Consider the following 15,356-nt stretch of genomic DNA (forward strand, 5'->3'; position numbering starts at 1 on the left):
GTTACACTAGTTTATCTCTTTGAGTCGTTAGAACTCTATGTTCACCTTTGTTTTTTTTTTTGGGGGGGGGGGGGCTTGGGTTTTTTATGATGTCATACATCAACTCTGTATTAGCAGTCAGAGCTTTTCATTACATATACACTTACCATACTTCCCCAGTCATAACTGCCTTCTTGGGTATAAGACCAATCCTATTCCTAGAGAGAATTAACAATTAAAGTCATCCCCGGTTATAGATAGGTCTAGGGTGTTTTTACTGGTCATCTACACATGTGTATATGTGTTTCATTGCTTAAAGAAATGAGATTTGTACGGTACTTCTCTTTTTGAAGTGTATGTTGTCCCTGACAATGGCCATTTGTACGGTACTTCTCTTTTTGAAGTGTATGTTGGCCCTGACAATGGCCATTTGTACGGTACTTCTCTTTTTGAAGTGTATGTTGGCCCTGATAATGGCCATTTGTATGGTACTTCTCTTTTTGAAGTGTATGTTGGCCCTGACAATGGCCATTTGTACGGTACTTCTCTTTTTGAAGTGTATGTTGACCCTGACAATGGCCATTTGTACGGTACTTCTCTTTTTGAAGTGTATGTTGGCCCTGACAATGGCCATTTGTACGGTACTTCTCTTTTTGTACGGTATGTTGGCCCTGACAATGGCCATTTGTACGGTACTTCTCTTTTTGAAGTGTATGTTGGCCCTGACAATGGCCATTTGTACGGTACTTCTCTTTTTGAAGTGTATGTTGGCCCTGACAATGGCCATTTGTATGGTACTTCTCTTTTTGAAGTGTATGTTGGCCCTGACAATGGCCATTTGTATGGTACTTCGCTTTTTGAAGTGTATGTTGGCCCTGACAATGGCCATTTGTACGGTACTTCTCTTTTTGAAGTGTATGTTGGCCCTGACAATGGCCATTTGTACGGTACTTCTCTTTTTGTACGGTATGTTGGCCCTGACAATGGCCATTTGTACGGTACTTCTCTTTTTGAAGTGTATGTTGGCCCTGACAATGGCCATTTGTACGGTACTTCTCTTTTTGAAGTGTATGTTGGCCCTGACAATGGCCATTTGTACGGTACTTCTCTTTTTGAAGTGTATGTTGGCCCTGACAATGGCCATTTGTACGGTACTTCTCTTTTTGAAGTGTATGTTGGCCCTGACAATGGCCATTTGTACGGTACTTCTCTTTTTGAAGTGTATGTTGGCCCTGACAATGGCCATTTGTATGGTACTTCTCTTTTTGAAGTGTATGTTGGCCCTGACAATGGCCATTTGTACGGTACTTCTCTTTTTGAAGTGTATGTTGGCCCTGACAATGGCCATTTGTACGGTACTTCTCTTTTTGAAGTGTATGTTGGCCCTGACAATGGCCATTTGTACGGTACTTCTCTTTTTGAAGTGTATGTTGGCCCTGACAATGGCCATTTGTATGGTACTTCTCTTTTTGTACGGTATGTTGGCCCTGACAATGGCCATTTGTATGGTACTTCTCTTTTTGAAGTGTATGTTGGCCCTGACAATGGCCATTTGTACGGTACTTCTCTTTTTGAAGTGTATGTTGGCCCTGACAATGGCCATTTGTACGGTACTTCTCTTTTTGTACGGTATGTTGGCCCTGACAATGGCCATTTGTATGGTACTTCTCTTTTTGTACGGTATGTTGGCCCTGACAATGGCCATTTGTATGGTACTTCTCTTTTTGAAGTGTATGTTGGCCCTGACAATGGCCATTTGTACGGTACTTCTCTTTTTGTACGGTATGTTGGCCCTGACAATGGCCATTTGTATGGTACTTCTCTTTTTGAAGTGTATGTTGGCCCTGACAATGGCCATTTGTACGGTACTTCTCTTTTTGTACGGTATGTTGGCCCTGACAATGGCCATTTGTACGGTACTTCTCTTTTTGAAGTGTATGTTGGCCCTGACAATGGCCATTTGTACGGTACTTCTCTTTTTGAAGTGTATGTTGGCCCTGACAATGGCCATTTGTACGGTACTTCTCTTTTTGAAGTGTATGTTGTCCCTGACAATGGCCATTTGTACGGTACTTCTCTTTTTGAAGTGTATGTTGGCCCTGACAATGGCCATTTGTATGGTACTTCTCTTTTTGAAGTGTATGTTGGCCCTGACAATGGCCATTTGTACGGTACTTCTCTTTTTGTACGGTATGTTGGCCCTGACAATGGCCATTTGTACGGTACTTCTCTTTTTGTACGGTATGTTGGCCCTGACAATGGCCATTTGTATGGTACTTCTCTTTTTGAAGTGTATGTTGGCCCTGACAATGGCCATTTGTACGGTACTTCTCTTTTTGAAGTGTATGTTGGCCCTGACAATGGCCATTTGTACGGTACTTCTCTTTTTGAAGTGTATGTTGTCCCTGACAATGGCCATTTGTACGGTACTTCTCTTTTTGAAGTGTATGTTGTCCCTGACAATGGCCATTTGTATGGTACTTCTCTTTTTGAAGTGTATGTTGGCCCTGACAATGGCCATTTGGTTTGTGCTTTTACGAGAAAACTGACATAAATTTCACAGTGCAACATGGTTCTTTGAGTGGTAGATTGTAAAATGTCAAAAATGTGATTGTCAAGTCATGAAACACTATGACAACATTTTACTTTAAAATAATCAGTGTTTATTTTGAATTGGTATGAGCGGGTAAATTGCACTTCACTGTATGTATGCTTTGACGACTATGAAAGGTGTTAAATACTTTCTCCACAATTTTGAATCACCAAAATAAAATATAAAAAAATATCACTGTTTTTTCTAACATATCACATTTTTACATCATGGTGATTTACTTCTAAAAAAGTGATTGTGTTAAAAATAATGAGTGTTCTGTCTATGAAATATTATTTATTTTAAATGTAGGACAACAAAGTTCGGTTTCTGATCTGTACTGATGTTGCTGCCCGGGGGATTGATGTACGTGGAGTTCCTTTTGGTAAGTATATCCTGACTTCAGTAGACCCAATGTGGAGTTCCTTTTGGTAAGTATATCCTGACTTCAGTAGACCCAATGTGGAGTTCCTTTTGGTAAGTATATCCTGACTTCAGTAGACCCAATGTGGAGTTCCTTTTGGTAAGTATATCCTGACTTCAGTAGACCCAATGTGGAGTTCCTTTTGGTAAGTATATCCTGACTTCAGTAGACCCAATGTGGAGTTCCTTTTGGTAAGTATATCCTGACTTCAGTAGACCCAATGTGGAGTTCCTTTTGGTAAGTATATCCTGACTTCAGTAGACCCAATGTGGAGTTCCTTTTGGTAAGTATATCCTGACTTCAGTAGACCCAATGTGGAGTTCCTTTTGGTAAGTATATCCTGACTTCAGTAGACCCAATGTGGAGTTCCTTTTGGTAAGTATATCCTGACTTCAGTAGACCCAATGTGGAGTTCCTTTTGGTAAGTATATCCTGACTTCAGTAGACCCCATTTTTTAAGGCAACTACAACCTTTGCAGAGAAATTACAATAAAATGATTGTTTTTATTTTATTTTAGTCATTAATGTTACAATGCCTGATGAGAAGTCTAACTATGTCCATCGCATTGGTCGTGTTGGCAGAGCTGACAGGTAAGAGATAATGTGATTATGGTGATTATCCATTTTAAGAAATAGCAGTGTGCAATGTTGAAGAACATGATTTTGCCAAAACACTTAAAGTGAAACTCAATTCATGTGCTTATATATCCACTTTTGTATCAAATGTTATCCCCATAACATTGTTCTAGAAAGCCTAACTCCTAATTCAAAGATAACAATCTTTCCAGTCATTTTTGGTTATTTATATTTTGTATTATTAATAGTAGCAAGTATTAATTTATGATACTTTGCTTGGTTTGACCAACTAAACAATGCTACAAGTTTGACTTTGCATCATTCTAAACTTTGCAGGGCCACAAATATAGTCTCTTGAGCATTGTGTCAAAGTTGTTGGTGGTGTGGGCAGATTGATTAAAATGCTATCAGTTATCACAGAACATGTGTTTGAATTTCATGTAAACAATGTATTTTATATGTGTTACATATGTTGCTGTAGGTACCATACAAAACAGGATGTGACAAACAATGATTTAGTGCTTTAGGTCAATGAAGTAGGATTGGTGTTTCTATCTTGAATTTTTGAAAAGTAAAGCAGGCTTAAGCAGAACAACAAAAGACACTCATAATACCGTACTCGACCGCGTTAGCACCCATGCCCGGGCAAGCGCCCATCCCCCACTTTTGCACAATTTTTATATTTGGGGTCACATTCGGCAAAGCGCCCACCCCATCAAAATGCAACTAATTTAAGACTTGGTCTTGCATAACGAATCTTTGTAATCGTTTTTATATGATACAGCGTGAATATCGATCGCTGTGAACATGTTGTGAATGCGTAGAATACGATAACCGTGTGTAAACTACGCTTCGACAATGACCTGATAATACAAGTAAAATGCAATAAATATTTCATGCCATATTCAGTTTACCTCTCAAAAATGGCTAGTTACCATTTTTTTGGAAAAACCATGTCGTTTATTTGCTGAAATCAATTCCAACAGATCGTACTTCAACATCGATAATTCACTTCCGCATTGTGTTACCGGAAAGTCTTCGGTAATTTCCGAAGAATTACGGCAGTCAAAACACAGCATTCTGATTAGTTTAATAACCAACTTGACCCATTAGGTCAAAGGACGCTGCTGTAGGTCAAATCTGCAAATGCATCATGGTGGAAATAATACGACAATTTTGACTGAGACTGTGTTCCAACAGACTCAAATGTTTTTAATTCCGTAAATTATGGTGGTACGTAATTAATATTGTAATAAAATGTGCGTATTTTTTGTGATCATTTCTGTTTCTTCATTGTGAAAATCAATGACGACGCAACTAATTAAGTAATTTGATTTTCCCTCAAAGACGTAATTTGTCACTTGATGAATCAAAATTTTCATTTGCACTCTTTTTCGAGGGGGGTGCTCGGGTAAGCGCCCACCCCTAAAAAATCGTGATTTTCTGAGTTGAGGCCCCTGGGCGCTAACGCGGTCAAGTACGGTAGATTGTAAACAGTTTTTGAAATGTTTTCAAACATTAGACAGAAACGGCTCTCACTTGCAAGTATTAAACAGAGATCTTTTTTATTAGGAATTAAGTGTGACTTGATTATTGTCATCTGCCTACCTTCTTGCTTTTCATACATATTTCTATTTTTGTTGTCAGAATGGGATTAGCAATATCATTAGTTGCCAAGGTACAAGAAAAGGTAAGACTACTACTTTTTATGTTTTTAGCTCGACTGTCATTAAAATGCAAATCTGTTCATATATGTGATTGTCTGTCGCTGTCCGGTCATCTGTCGTTTTTCTACACTACTACTACACTACTAGACCAATTTTGTTAATACTTAGTATGTATGTACCTTCAGTGTACCTCTGTCAGATTTGTTAATTTTGTGACAATATATCAATACTCAATTTTAATGAATATTTTTGTTTTAAAAAATGTTATTTTTTACTTATTCTTCAAAACTTTTAGGCCAATTACTTTGATACTTGGTATATATGTACTTTAGGTGAACTCTATCATATTTGCTCATTTTGTGACGATATCTTCAATTGTCTATTTTTAGCAAGTACATGTATACCGGTAGTAATTTTTGGTAAAAACAGCTATTTTTGAACTCTTCTTGAAAACTACAAGCTCAATTACTTTGATACCTGCATAAGATTGGATAATGGATAATACATTATTGCATTGTTTCAGGACTTTTATACTCACTTTTGCCATGTTGGTTTGTTATCCAACCATATATGGTTATCTAATCTAGGTTCTGTATTGACAAGATTGTAATACTTACACTATGTTTTATTCATAGGTGTGGTACCATGGTTGTCCTAGTCGTGGAAAAAGCTGCAACAACACAAATTTAACAGAGTATGGTGGATGCTGTATTTGGTATAATGAAATGCAGGTATGAAACCAGCTGACTATAATGGTAGCTTATATATGATTAACTTTGTATATAGATGTCCCAGGGTGTTTGCCTACATTGAGTTATGCCTTCATTTTGTGTATAGATGTCCCAGGGTGTTTGCCTACATTGAGTTATGCCTTCATTTTGTGTATAGATGTCCCAGGGTGTTTGCCTACATTGAGTTATGCCTTCATTTTGTATATAGATGTCCCAGGGTGTTTGCCTACATTGAGTTATGCCTTCATTTTGTGTGTAGATGTCCCAGGGTGTTTGCCTACATTGAGTTATGCCTTCATTTTGTGTACAGATGTCCCAGGGTGTTTGCCTACATTGAGTTATGCCTTCATTTTGTGTGTAGATGTCCCAGGGTGTTTGCCTACATTGAGTTATGCCTTCATTTTGTGTGTAGATGTCCCAGGGTGTTTGCCTACATTGAGTTATGCCTTCATTTTGTGTGTAGATGTCCCAGGGTGTTTGCCTACATTGAGTTATGCCTTCATTTTGTGTATAGATGTCCCAGGGTGTTTGCCTACATTGAGTTATGCCTTCATTTTGTGTATAGATGTCCCAGGGTGTTTGCCTACATTGAGTTATGCCTTCATTTTGTGTATAGATGTCCCAGGGTGTTTGCCTACATTGATTTATGCCTTCATTTTGTGTGTAGATGTCCCAGGGTGTTTGCCTACATTGAGTTATGCCTTCATTTTGTGTATAGATGTCCCAGGGTGTTTGCCTACATTGAGTTATGCCTTCATTTTGTGTATAGATGTCCCAGGGTGTTTGCCTACATTGAGTTATGCCTTCATTTTGTGTATAGATGTCCCAGGGTGTTCGCCTACATTGAGTTATGCCTTCATTTTGTGTATAGATGTCCCAGGGTGTTTGCCTACATTGAGTTATGCCTTCATTTTGTGTGTAGATGTCCCAGAGTGTTTGCCTACATTGAGTTATGCCTTCATTTTGTGTATAGATGTCCCCAGGGTGTTCGCCTACATTGAGTTATGCCTTCATTTTGTGTATAGATGTCCCCAGGGTGTTTGCCTACATTGAGTTATGCCTTCATTTTGTGTATAGATGTCCCAGGGTTTTTTTGTCTACATTGAGTTATGCCTTCATTTTGTGTGTAGATGTCCCAGGGTGTTTGCCTACATTGAGTTATGCATTCATTTTGTGTGTAGATGTCCCAGGGTGTTTGCCTACATTGAGTTATGCCTTCATTTTGTGTACAGATGTCCCAGGGTGTTTGCCTACATTGAGTTATGCCTTCATTTTGTGTGTAGATGTCCCAGGGTGTTTGCCTACATTGAATTATGCCTTCATTTTGTATATAGATGTCCCAGGGTGTTTGCCTACATTGAGTTATGCCTTCATTTTGTGTGTAGATGTTCCAGGGTGTTTGCCTACATTGAGTTATGCCTTCATTTTGTGTATAGATGTCCCAGGGTGTTTGCCTACATTAAGTTATGCCTTCATGTTGTATATAGATGTCCCAGGGTGTTTGCCTACATTGAGTTATGCCTTCATTTTGTGTATAGATGTCCCAGGGTGTTTGCCTACATTGAGTTATGCCTTCATTTTGTGTATAGATGTCCCAGAGTGTTTGCCTACATTAAGTTATGCCTTCATGTTGTATATAGATGTCCCAGGGTGTTTGCCTACATTGAGTTATGCCTTAATTTTGTATATAGATGTCCCAGGGTGTTTGCCTACATTGAGTTATGCCTTCATTTTGTGTGTAGATGTTCCAGGGTGTTTGCCTACATTGAGTTATGCCTTCATTTTGTGTATAGATGTCCCAGGGTGTTTGCCTACATTAAGTTATGCCTTCATGTTGTATATAGATGTCCCAGGGTGTTTGCCTACATTGAGTTATGCCTTCATTTTGTGTATAGATGTCCCAGAGTGTTTGCCTACATTGAGTTATGCCTTCATTTTGTGTATAGATGTCCCAGGGTGTTTGCCTACATTAAGTTATGCCTTCATGTTGTATATAGATGTCCCAGGGTGTTTGCCTACATTGAGTTATGCCTTCATGTTGTATATAGATGTCCCAGGGTGTTTGCCTACATTGAGTTATGCCTTCATGTTGTATATAGATGTCCCAGGGTGTTTGCCTACATTGAGTTATGCCTTCATTTTGTGTATAGATGTCCCAGGGTGTTTGCCTACATTAAGTTATGCCTTCATGTTGTATATAGATGTCCCAGGGTGTTTGCCTACATTGAGTTATGCCTTCATTTTGTGTATAGATGTCCCAGGGTGTTTGCCTACATTAAGTTAAAAGTATGCTTTCTTTGTGTGTACAGATGTTTCCTCTATTTTCCATAAGATAAAATAATTCATTTTTTTTAAATTGAGTGCTGTACATGTTATGATGTCAGTTCTTAAAACATAATAGTAGTTTATTGAAAAGAGAACAAAGTGTTTTATTTTGATTTATAGTACCTGGCTGATATTGAGGATCATCTTGGTGTGACTATTCAACAATGTTCCTCAGATATGAAAATACCAGTTGATGAGTTTGATGGTAAAGTAACATATGGTCAAAAAAGGCGAATGACAGGTAGGAGGATGAGCAGTTATTTTGAAATAAATTTATATTTATTTACATTATTTTATATATATTCACTAACAGATGTTTTGTGATCTGATCTAATTTGGGTGACTGGCAGCCATTTTATCTTCCATGTGCAGACAACTAACGATATCAACAATACATAGTGGGTTGCAGGTGCATGTCACACTTTATACATTACATATGTACATGTCACACTTTATACATTACATATGTCACACTTTATACATTACATATGTGCATGTCACAATTTATACATTACATATGTACATGTCACACTTTATACATTACATATGTACATGTCACACTTTATACATTACATAAGTACATGTCACAATTTATACATCACATATGTACATGTCACAATTTATACATCACATATGTACATGTCACAATTTATACATCACATATGTACATGTCACAATTTATACATTACATATGTACATGTCACACTTTATACATTACATATGTACATGTCACACTTTATACGTCTCATATGTACATGTCACACTTTATACGTCTCATATGTACATGTCACACTTTATACATTACATATGTACATGTCACACTTTATACATTACATATGTACATGTCACACTTTATACATCTCATATGTACATGTCACACTATACATTACATATGTCACACTTTATACATTACATATGTACATGTCACACTTTATACATTACATATGTACATGTCACACTTTATACATCTCATATGTACATGTCACACTATACATTACATATGTCACACTTTATACATTACATATGTACATGTCACACTTTATACATCACATATGTACATGTCACACTTTATACATTACATATGTACATGTCACACTTTATACGTCTCATATGTACATGTCACACTTTATACATTACATATGTACATGTCACACTTTATACATCTCATATGTACTTGTCACACAATATACATTACATATGTACATGTCACACTTTATACGTCTCATATGTACATGTCACACTTTATACGTCTCATATGTACATGTCACACTTTATACATTACATATGTACATGTCACACTTTATACATTACATATGTCACACTTTATACATTACATATGTGCATGTCACAATTTATACATTACATATGTACATGTCACACTTTATACATTACATATGTACATGTCACACTTTATACATTACATAAGTACATGTCACAATTTATACATCACATATGTACATGTCACAATTTATACATCACATATGTACATGTCACAATTTATACATCACATATGTACATGTCACAATTTATACATTACATATGTACATGTCACACTTTATACATTACATATGTACATGTCACACTTTATACGTCTCATATGTACATGTCACACTTTATACGTCTCATATGTACATGTCACACTTTATACATTACATATGTACATGTCACACTTTATACATTACATATGTACATGTCACACTTTATACATCTCATATGTACATGTCACACTATACATTACATATGTCACACTTTATACATTACATATGTACATGTCACACTTTATACATTACATATGTACATGTCACACTTTATACATCTCATATGTACATGTCACACTATACATTACATATGTCACACTTTATACATTACATATGTACATGTCACACTTTATACATTACATATGTACATGTCACACTTTATACGTCTCATATGTACATGTCACACTTTATACATTACATATGTACATGTCACAATTTATACACTACATATGTACATGTCACACTTTATTAATCTCATATGTACATGTCACACTTTATACATAACATATGTACATGTCGCACTTTATACATAACATATGTACATGTCGCACTTTATACATCACATATGTACATGTCACACTTTATACATCACATATGTACATGTCACACTTTATACATCACATATGTACATGTCACACTCTATACATTACATATGTACATGTCACACTTTATACATTACATATGTACATGTCACACTTTATACATCTCATATGTACATGTCACACTTTATACATCTCATATGTACATGTCACACTTTATACATCACATATGTACATGTTACACTTTATACATCACATATGTACATGTCACACTTTATGCATCTCATATGTACTTGTCACACTTTATACATCTCATATGTACTTGTCACACTTTATACATTACATATGTACTTGTCACACTTTATACATCCCATATGTACATGTCACACTTTATACATCCCATATGTACATGTCACACTTTATACATTACATATGTACATGTCACACTTTATACATCCCATATGTACATGTCACACTTTATACATTACATATGTACATGTCACACTTTATACATGTACATTACATATGTACATGTCACACTTTATACATCCCATATGTACATGTCACACTTTATACATGTACATTACATATGTACATGTCACACTTTATACATCTCATATGTACTTGTCAAACTATGTTGACTCTTTCACTGCATAAATTGCCAATATTTTCCACATTTGTTATGCATTTTTATGCAATTTTTTTCATAATTTTGGAACAAATAGAATTTGCTAATTTTAGAAAAAATATGGTATAACTTGTGCAGATTTCTGAATAGTGCAGAAAGTTGACTTTGGCGTTAAGTTTGTGTTGTGGTTTCTTTCAGGTGGTTTATACAAGGGACATGCTGACATTCTGGCACCAACTGTGAAGGAACTTGCTGAGTTGGAGAAAGAAGCACAATCATCTTTTCTTCACCTGTGTAATAAGAAGACAACTTTGTTTGGACTGTAATTGCTACACTTAGCACCTCAATAAACTGTCATTATACACTGCAAACTTACCATATATTATACAATTGTATGCTTATTCCTATCAAAATTGATAGATTCATTGTTTTGATTGACTTACTTGGTCCTAATATTGAAACTATAAATCTGTATCTCTTTATTGTAAGATTACAAGCTGCAATATTGGATGGATGTTTGTTTATTAGAAATGATCTGAAATCTAAAAAAAAACATCCATATGTCTTTAGTGAAAATGTGACTGTCAAGTCACAAAACATTGAACATCTTTTTACTAAAGAATGGGATGTAAAAGATGAACAATGCTTTGACATTACATGTCAATGGATGTTAAAGGTGTTAAATATCTTCCCCACTCCCAGTTTATCTTTAAAAAATTGGGAATCAACAACAAATATTTTTTTAGTATGTAAAATCTGTATTAGAAGCCGCGGCTTCTATTAAAATGGGACAATGCAACAGAGGGGATGCGGCTTCTATTAGAGCATGGTGAGTTTTAGATTCTCAATTTTTCAAAAAGAATGGGTGTGACTTCTATTAGGGATGCGGCATCTAATACAGATTTTACGTACTTGTACTACATTGTATTGTTTTCATTGTCTAAATGGGACAAATAAAATGTTGTTATCACAGCTGGTTATATATGATAGCTCTTGGACACATCTAGGTTATTTTGTTTCAATATGATTTTAAAAACACAAAAAGTATACTGTTTAATTTAGGGCTAATTACCATTGTCTGGCCAAGTATACCATTTGACGTGTCTGGCCAAGTATACCATTTGACGTGTCTGGCCAAGTATACCATTTGACGTGTCTGGCCAAGTATACCATTTGACGTGTCTGGCCAAGTATACCATTTGACGTGTCTGGCCAAGTATACCATTTGACGTGTCTGGCCAAGTATACCATTTGACGTGTCTGGCCAAGTATACCATTTGACGTGTCTGGCCAAGTATACCATTTGACGTGTCTGGCCAAGTATACCATTTGACGTGTCTGGCCAAGTATACCATTTGACGTGTCTGGCCAAGTATACCATTTGACGTGTCTGGCCAAGTATACCATTTGACGTGTCTGGCCAAGTATACCAGACGTGCAGTTCGATTTTAATCTAAACTAATTTCTAGGGAGGAAAAAAGTATCCCAATATTTTTTCATTAGTACATTATTTTGTCTAGTAGAAATGCTTGCATGCAGACTTCCATGTAGAAACATAAATTAATACCATTGGCTAATATAGATATAAAAAATTACTTCCTCAAATGAATTTTCTGATTTTGTTATTTCTTTTAGTATAGCTTCATTGAATATGTGTAGTAAATATGGTATTCCTTATTGTACTTCATGCCTCCAATACCTTCAGCACACAGGAGGGTTTTTTTATTAGTCCCCGTTCGGGCGAAGTCTGAAAACGGGGACTTATAATTTGGTCTCTGTCCGTGCGTCTGTCCGTCCAGAGTCATATCTCAGAATCCCTTGTACCGATTCCGTTCATTCTTTGCATGTGCCTAGTACTTTATGTGGGACATATGCACATGCAGTGGTTTAGCGATTCGATTCAAAATGGCCGACTGGCAGCCATCTTGTTTTTTGAAAATGTCGTATTTTGGACATGCTTTGTCAGTTTTCATTCAAATTTAGTACATTTAGGATACATGTCCCCGACCGTCCGTGAGTTCCTGAGTCTGTCCGTCCGGTTGTCCGTCAGTGCTACAGTCTTTCCAGAGTCATATTTTAGAATCCTGTGGACCGATTCCGTTCATTCTTTGCATGTGTCTAGTACCTTATGTGGGACATATGCACATGCAGTGGTTTAGCGATTCGATTCAAAATGGTTGACTGGCAGCCATCTTGTTTTTTGAAAATGTTGTATTTTGGACATGCTTTGTCAGTTGCCATTCAAACTTGGTACATAGATTATACATGTTAGGATACATGTCCATGACGATTTATTTTGCAATTGGATCAAAGATGGTTGACTGGCAGGCATCTTGTTTTGTTTTTTTATGGGGTATCTTGGACGTGCTCTGTCAGTTTTTATTCAAATTTGGCACATACATGTACTTTATACATGTTAGGATGACAATTTTGTTTCAAAATCTGGTCAAGGATGGCCGATTGACAGCCATCTGACTTTTTGGCCTTAGTACTATATTTCCACAATTTATGTACCATTTTCATTCGTATTTGGCACATACATCATATATATCAGTGTGTTTCATAATCAGATCAAAGATGGCCGAATAACGGCTGTTTTTATTTTTGGCCATATTACTACTACATGGAACACGTGTTTTGATGTACCGTACTTGACCGCGTTAGCGCCCAGGGGCCTCAACTCAGAAAATCACGATTTTTTAGGGGTGGGCGCTTACCCGAGCACCCCCCTCGAAAAAGAGTGCAAATAAAAATTTTTATTCATCAAGTGACAAATTACGTCTTTGAGGGAAAATCAAATTAATAAATTAGTTGCGTCGTCATTGATTTTCACAATGAAGAAACAGAAATGATCACAAAAAATATGCACATTTTATTACAATATTAATTACATACCACCATAATTTACTGAATTAAAAACATTTGAGTCTGTTGGAACACAGTCTCAGTCAAAATTGTCATATTATTTCCACCATGATGCATTTGCAGATTTGACCTACAGCAGCGTCCTTTGACCTAATGGGTCAAGTTGGTTATTAACCAATCAGAATGCTGTAATTCTTTTGAAATTCCCCAAGACTTTCTGGTAACGCAATGCGGAAGTGAATTATCGATGTCGAAGTATGATCTGTTGGAATTGATTTCAGCAAATAAACGACATGGTTTTTCCAAAAAACTGGTAACTAGCCATTTTTGAGAGGTAAACTGAATATGGCATGAAATATTTATCGCATTTTACTCGTATTAACAGGTCATTGTCGAAGCGTAGTTTACACACGGTTATCGTATTCTACGCATTCACAACATGTTCACAGTGATCGATATCCATGCTGTATCATATAAAAACGATTACCAAGATTCGTTACGCAAGACCATGTTTTAAATTAGTTGAATTTTGAAGGGGTGGGCGCTTTGCCGAATGTGACCCCAAATATAAAAATTGTGCAAAAGTGGGGGATGGGCGCTTGCCCGGTCATGGGCGCTAACATGGTCGAGTACGGTAAATAAACAATCTGTTTTATACGCCACTTGGAACTCAAGTTTCAAGGACACGCTCGCGACAACCCCTCTGCTTTAATATGACGAGCACAAAGAGAACTTTCAACAATTTAACGGGGACTGTGTCATTTTCAATGACTTGTTAAATGCTGAATTTGCTCTATTAGAAGCACATGTGCTTACACAGGAGCATGTTCTAAGCTTGGAGTTAAATTTTCAATATCCACATTTAACACTACTGGGCAATGTAACATCGCAGTAGTTTTAAACTCCACCTTTGATGTTAGAAACAACTGAGGCTGAGTGTGTCCTTGAGAACAGTTATTGTAATCAATGTAAATTTACTTCAAATCCTTTATATATTCTTGAAATTTATATATCATATGCATCTTGGTTTAGCAAAATAAAAACTTTGCTTGAGATACTAGAATGTCATCTTTGCCAGCCAAGATCTGTTTATTTGGCCGTCTTACCATTATGTAGAATTCCCAACAATAAAACTATTCCCTATGGACGAGGTCAAACACAATAGCATGCTTGTGTGCGTTTCCATGGTAAATAGAACACAAATACATGTTTTAATGGGGAAGTCGTTAGTTTTTGCTTTGACATGATATAAGATAACAAAATCTATTGGTTTAAATTTGAAATTGGTGCTGTTGTAACAGGAATGCTGATTGGTGAATCCAGCTCCTTGGCATGCCCAATCAAATCATTCAAGAAGTCAAATACAGTTTTTCTTCTAACACTGTCATGAACAGAGTTGTATGGATTGATGGTTGTTTTCATTGAATCGAACAATGGTATAAAGTGTTGAGAGATTTCAGTATTCGCCATCATAACTTTAAACAAGCAGTCTGT

At 36.5% G+C, this 15,356-nt stretch overlaps 1 protein-coding gene across 1 annotated transcript in view; it reads left to right on the plus strand.

Annotated features, from left to right (window-relative positions):
- The window catches only part of LOC102800875 (ATP-dependent RNA helicase DDX1-like), a 77,078-nt gene extending 64,472 nt beyond the window's left edge, over window positions 1–12,606 (plus strand). The window contains exons 27-32 of the mRNA XM_085499983.1: window positions 2,882–2,954; window positions 3,512–3,584; window positions 5,217–5,259; window positions 5,872–5,967; window positions 8,413–8,533; window positions 11,196–12,606. Of these exons, the coding sequence (XP_085356109.1) occupies window positions 2,882–2,954; window positions 3,512–3,584; window positions 5,217–5,259; window positions 5,872–5,967; window positions 8,413–8,533; window positions 11,196–11,323 (534 nt within the window). The 3' untranslated portion in view covers window positions 11,324–12,606. The remainder of the gene's footprint in view (window positions 1–2,881; window positions 2,955–3,511; window positions 3,585–5,216; window positions 5,260–5,871; window positions 5,968–8,412; window positions 8,534–11,195) is intronic.
- Window positions 12,607–15,356: the final 2,750 nt, after the last annotated feature.

Source organism: Saccoglossus kowalevskii, chromosome 6, assembly GCF_978046115.1.
Source record: "Saccoglossus kowalevskii chromosome 6, keSacKowa6.1, whole genome shotgun sequence".
Classification (NCBI taxonomy): domain Eukaryota; kingdom Metazoa; phylum Hemichordata; class Enteropneusta; family Harrimaniidae; genus Saccoglossus; species Saccoglossus kowalevskii.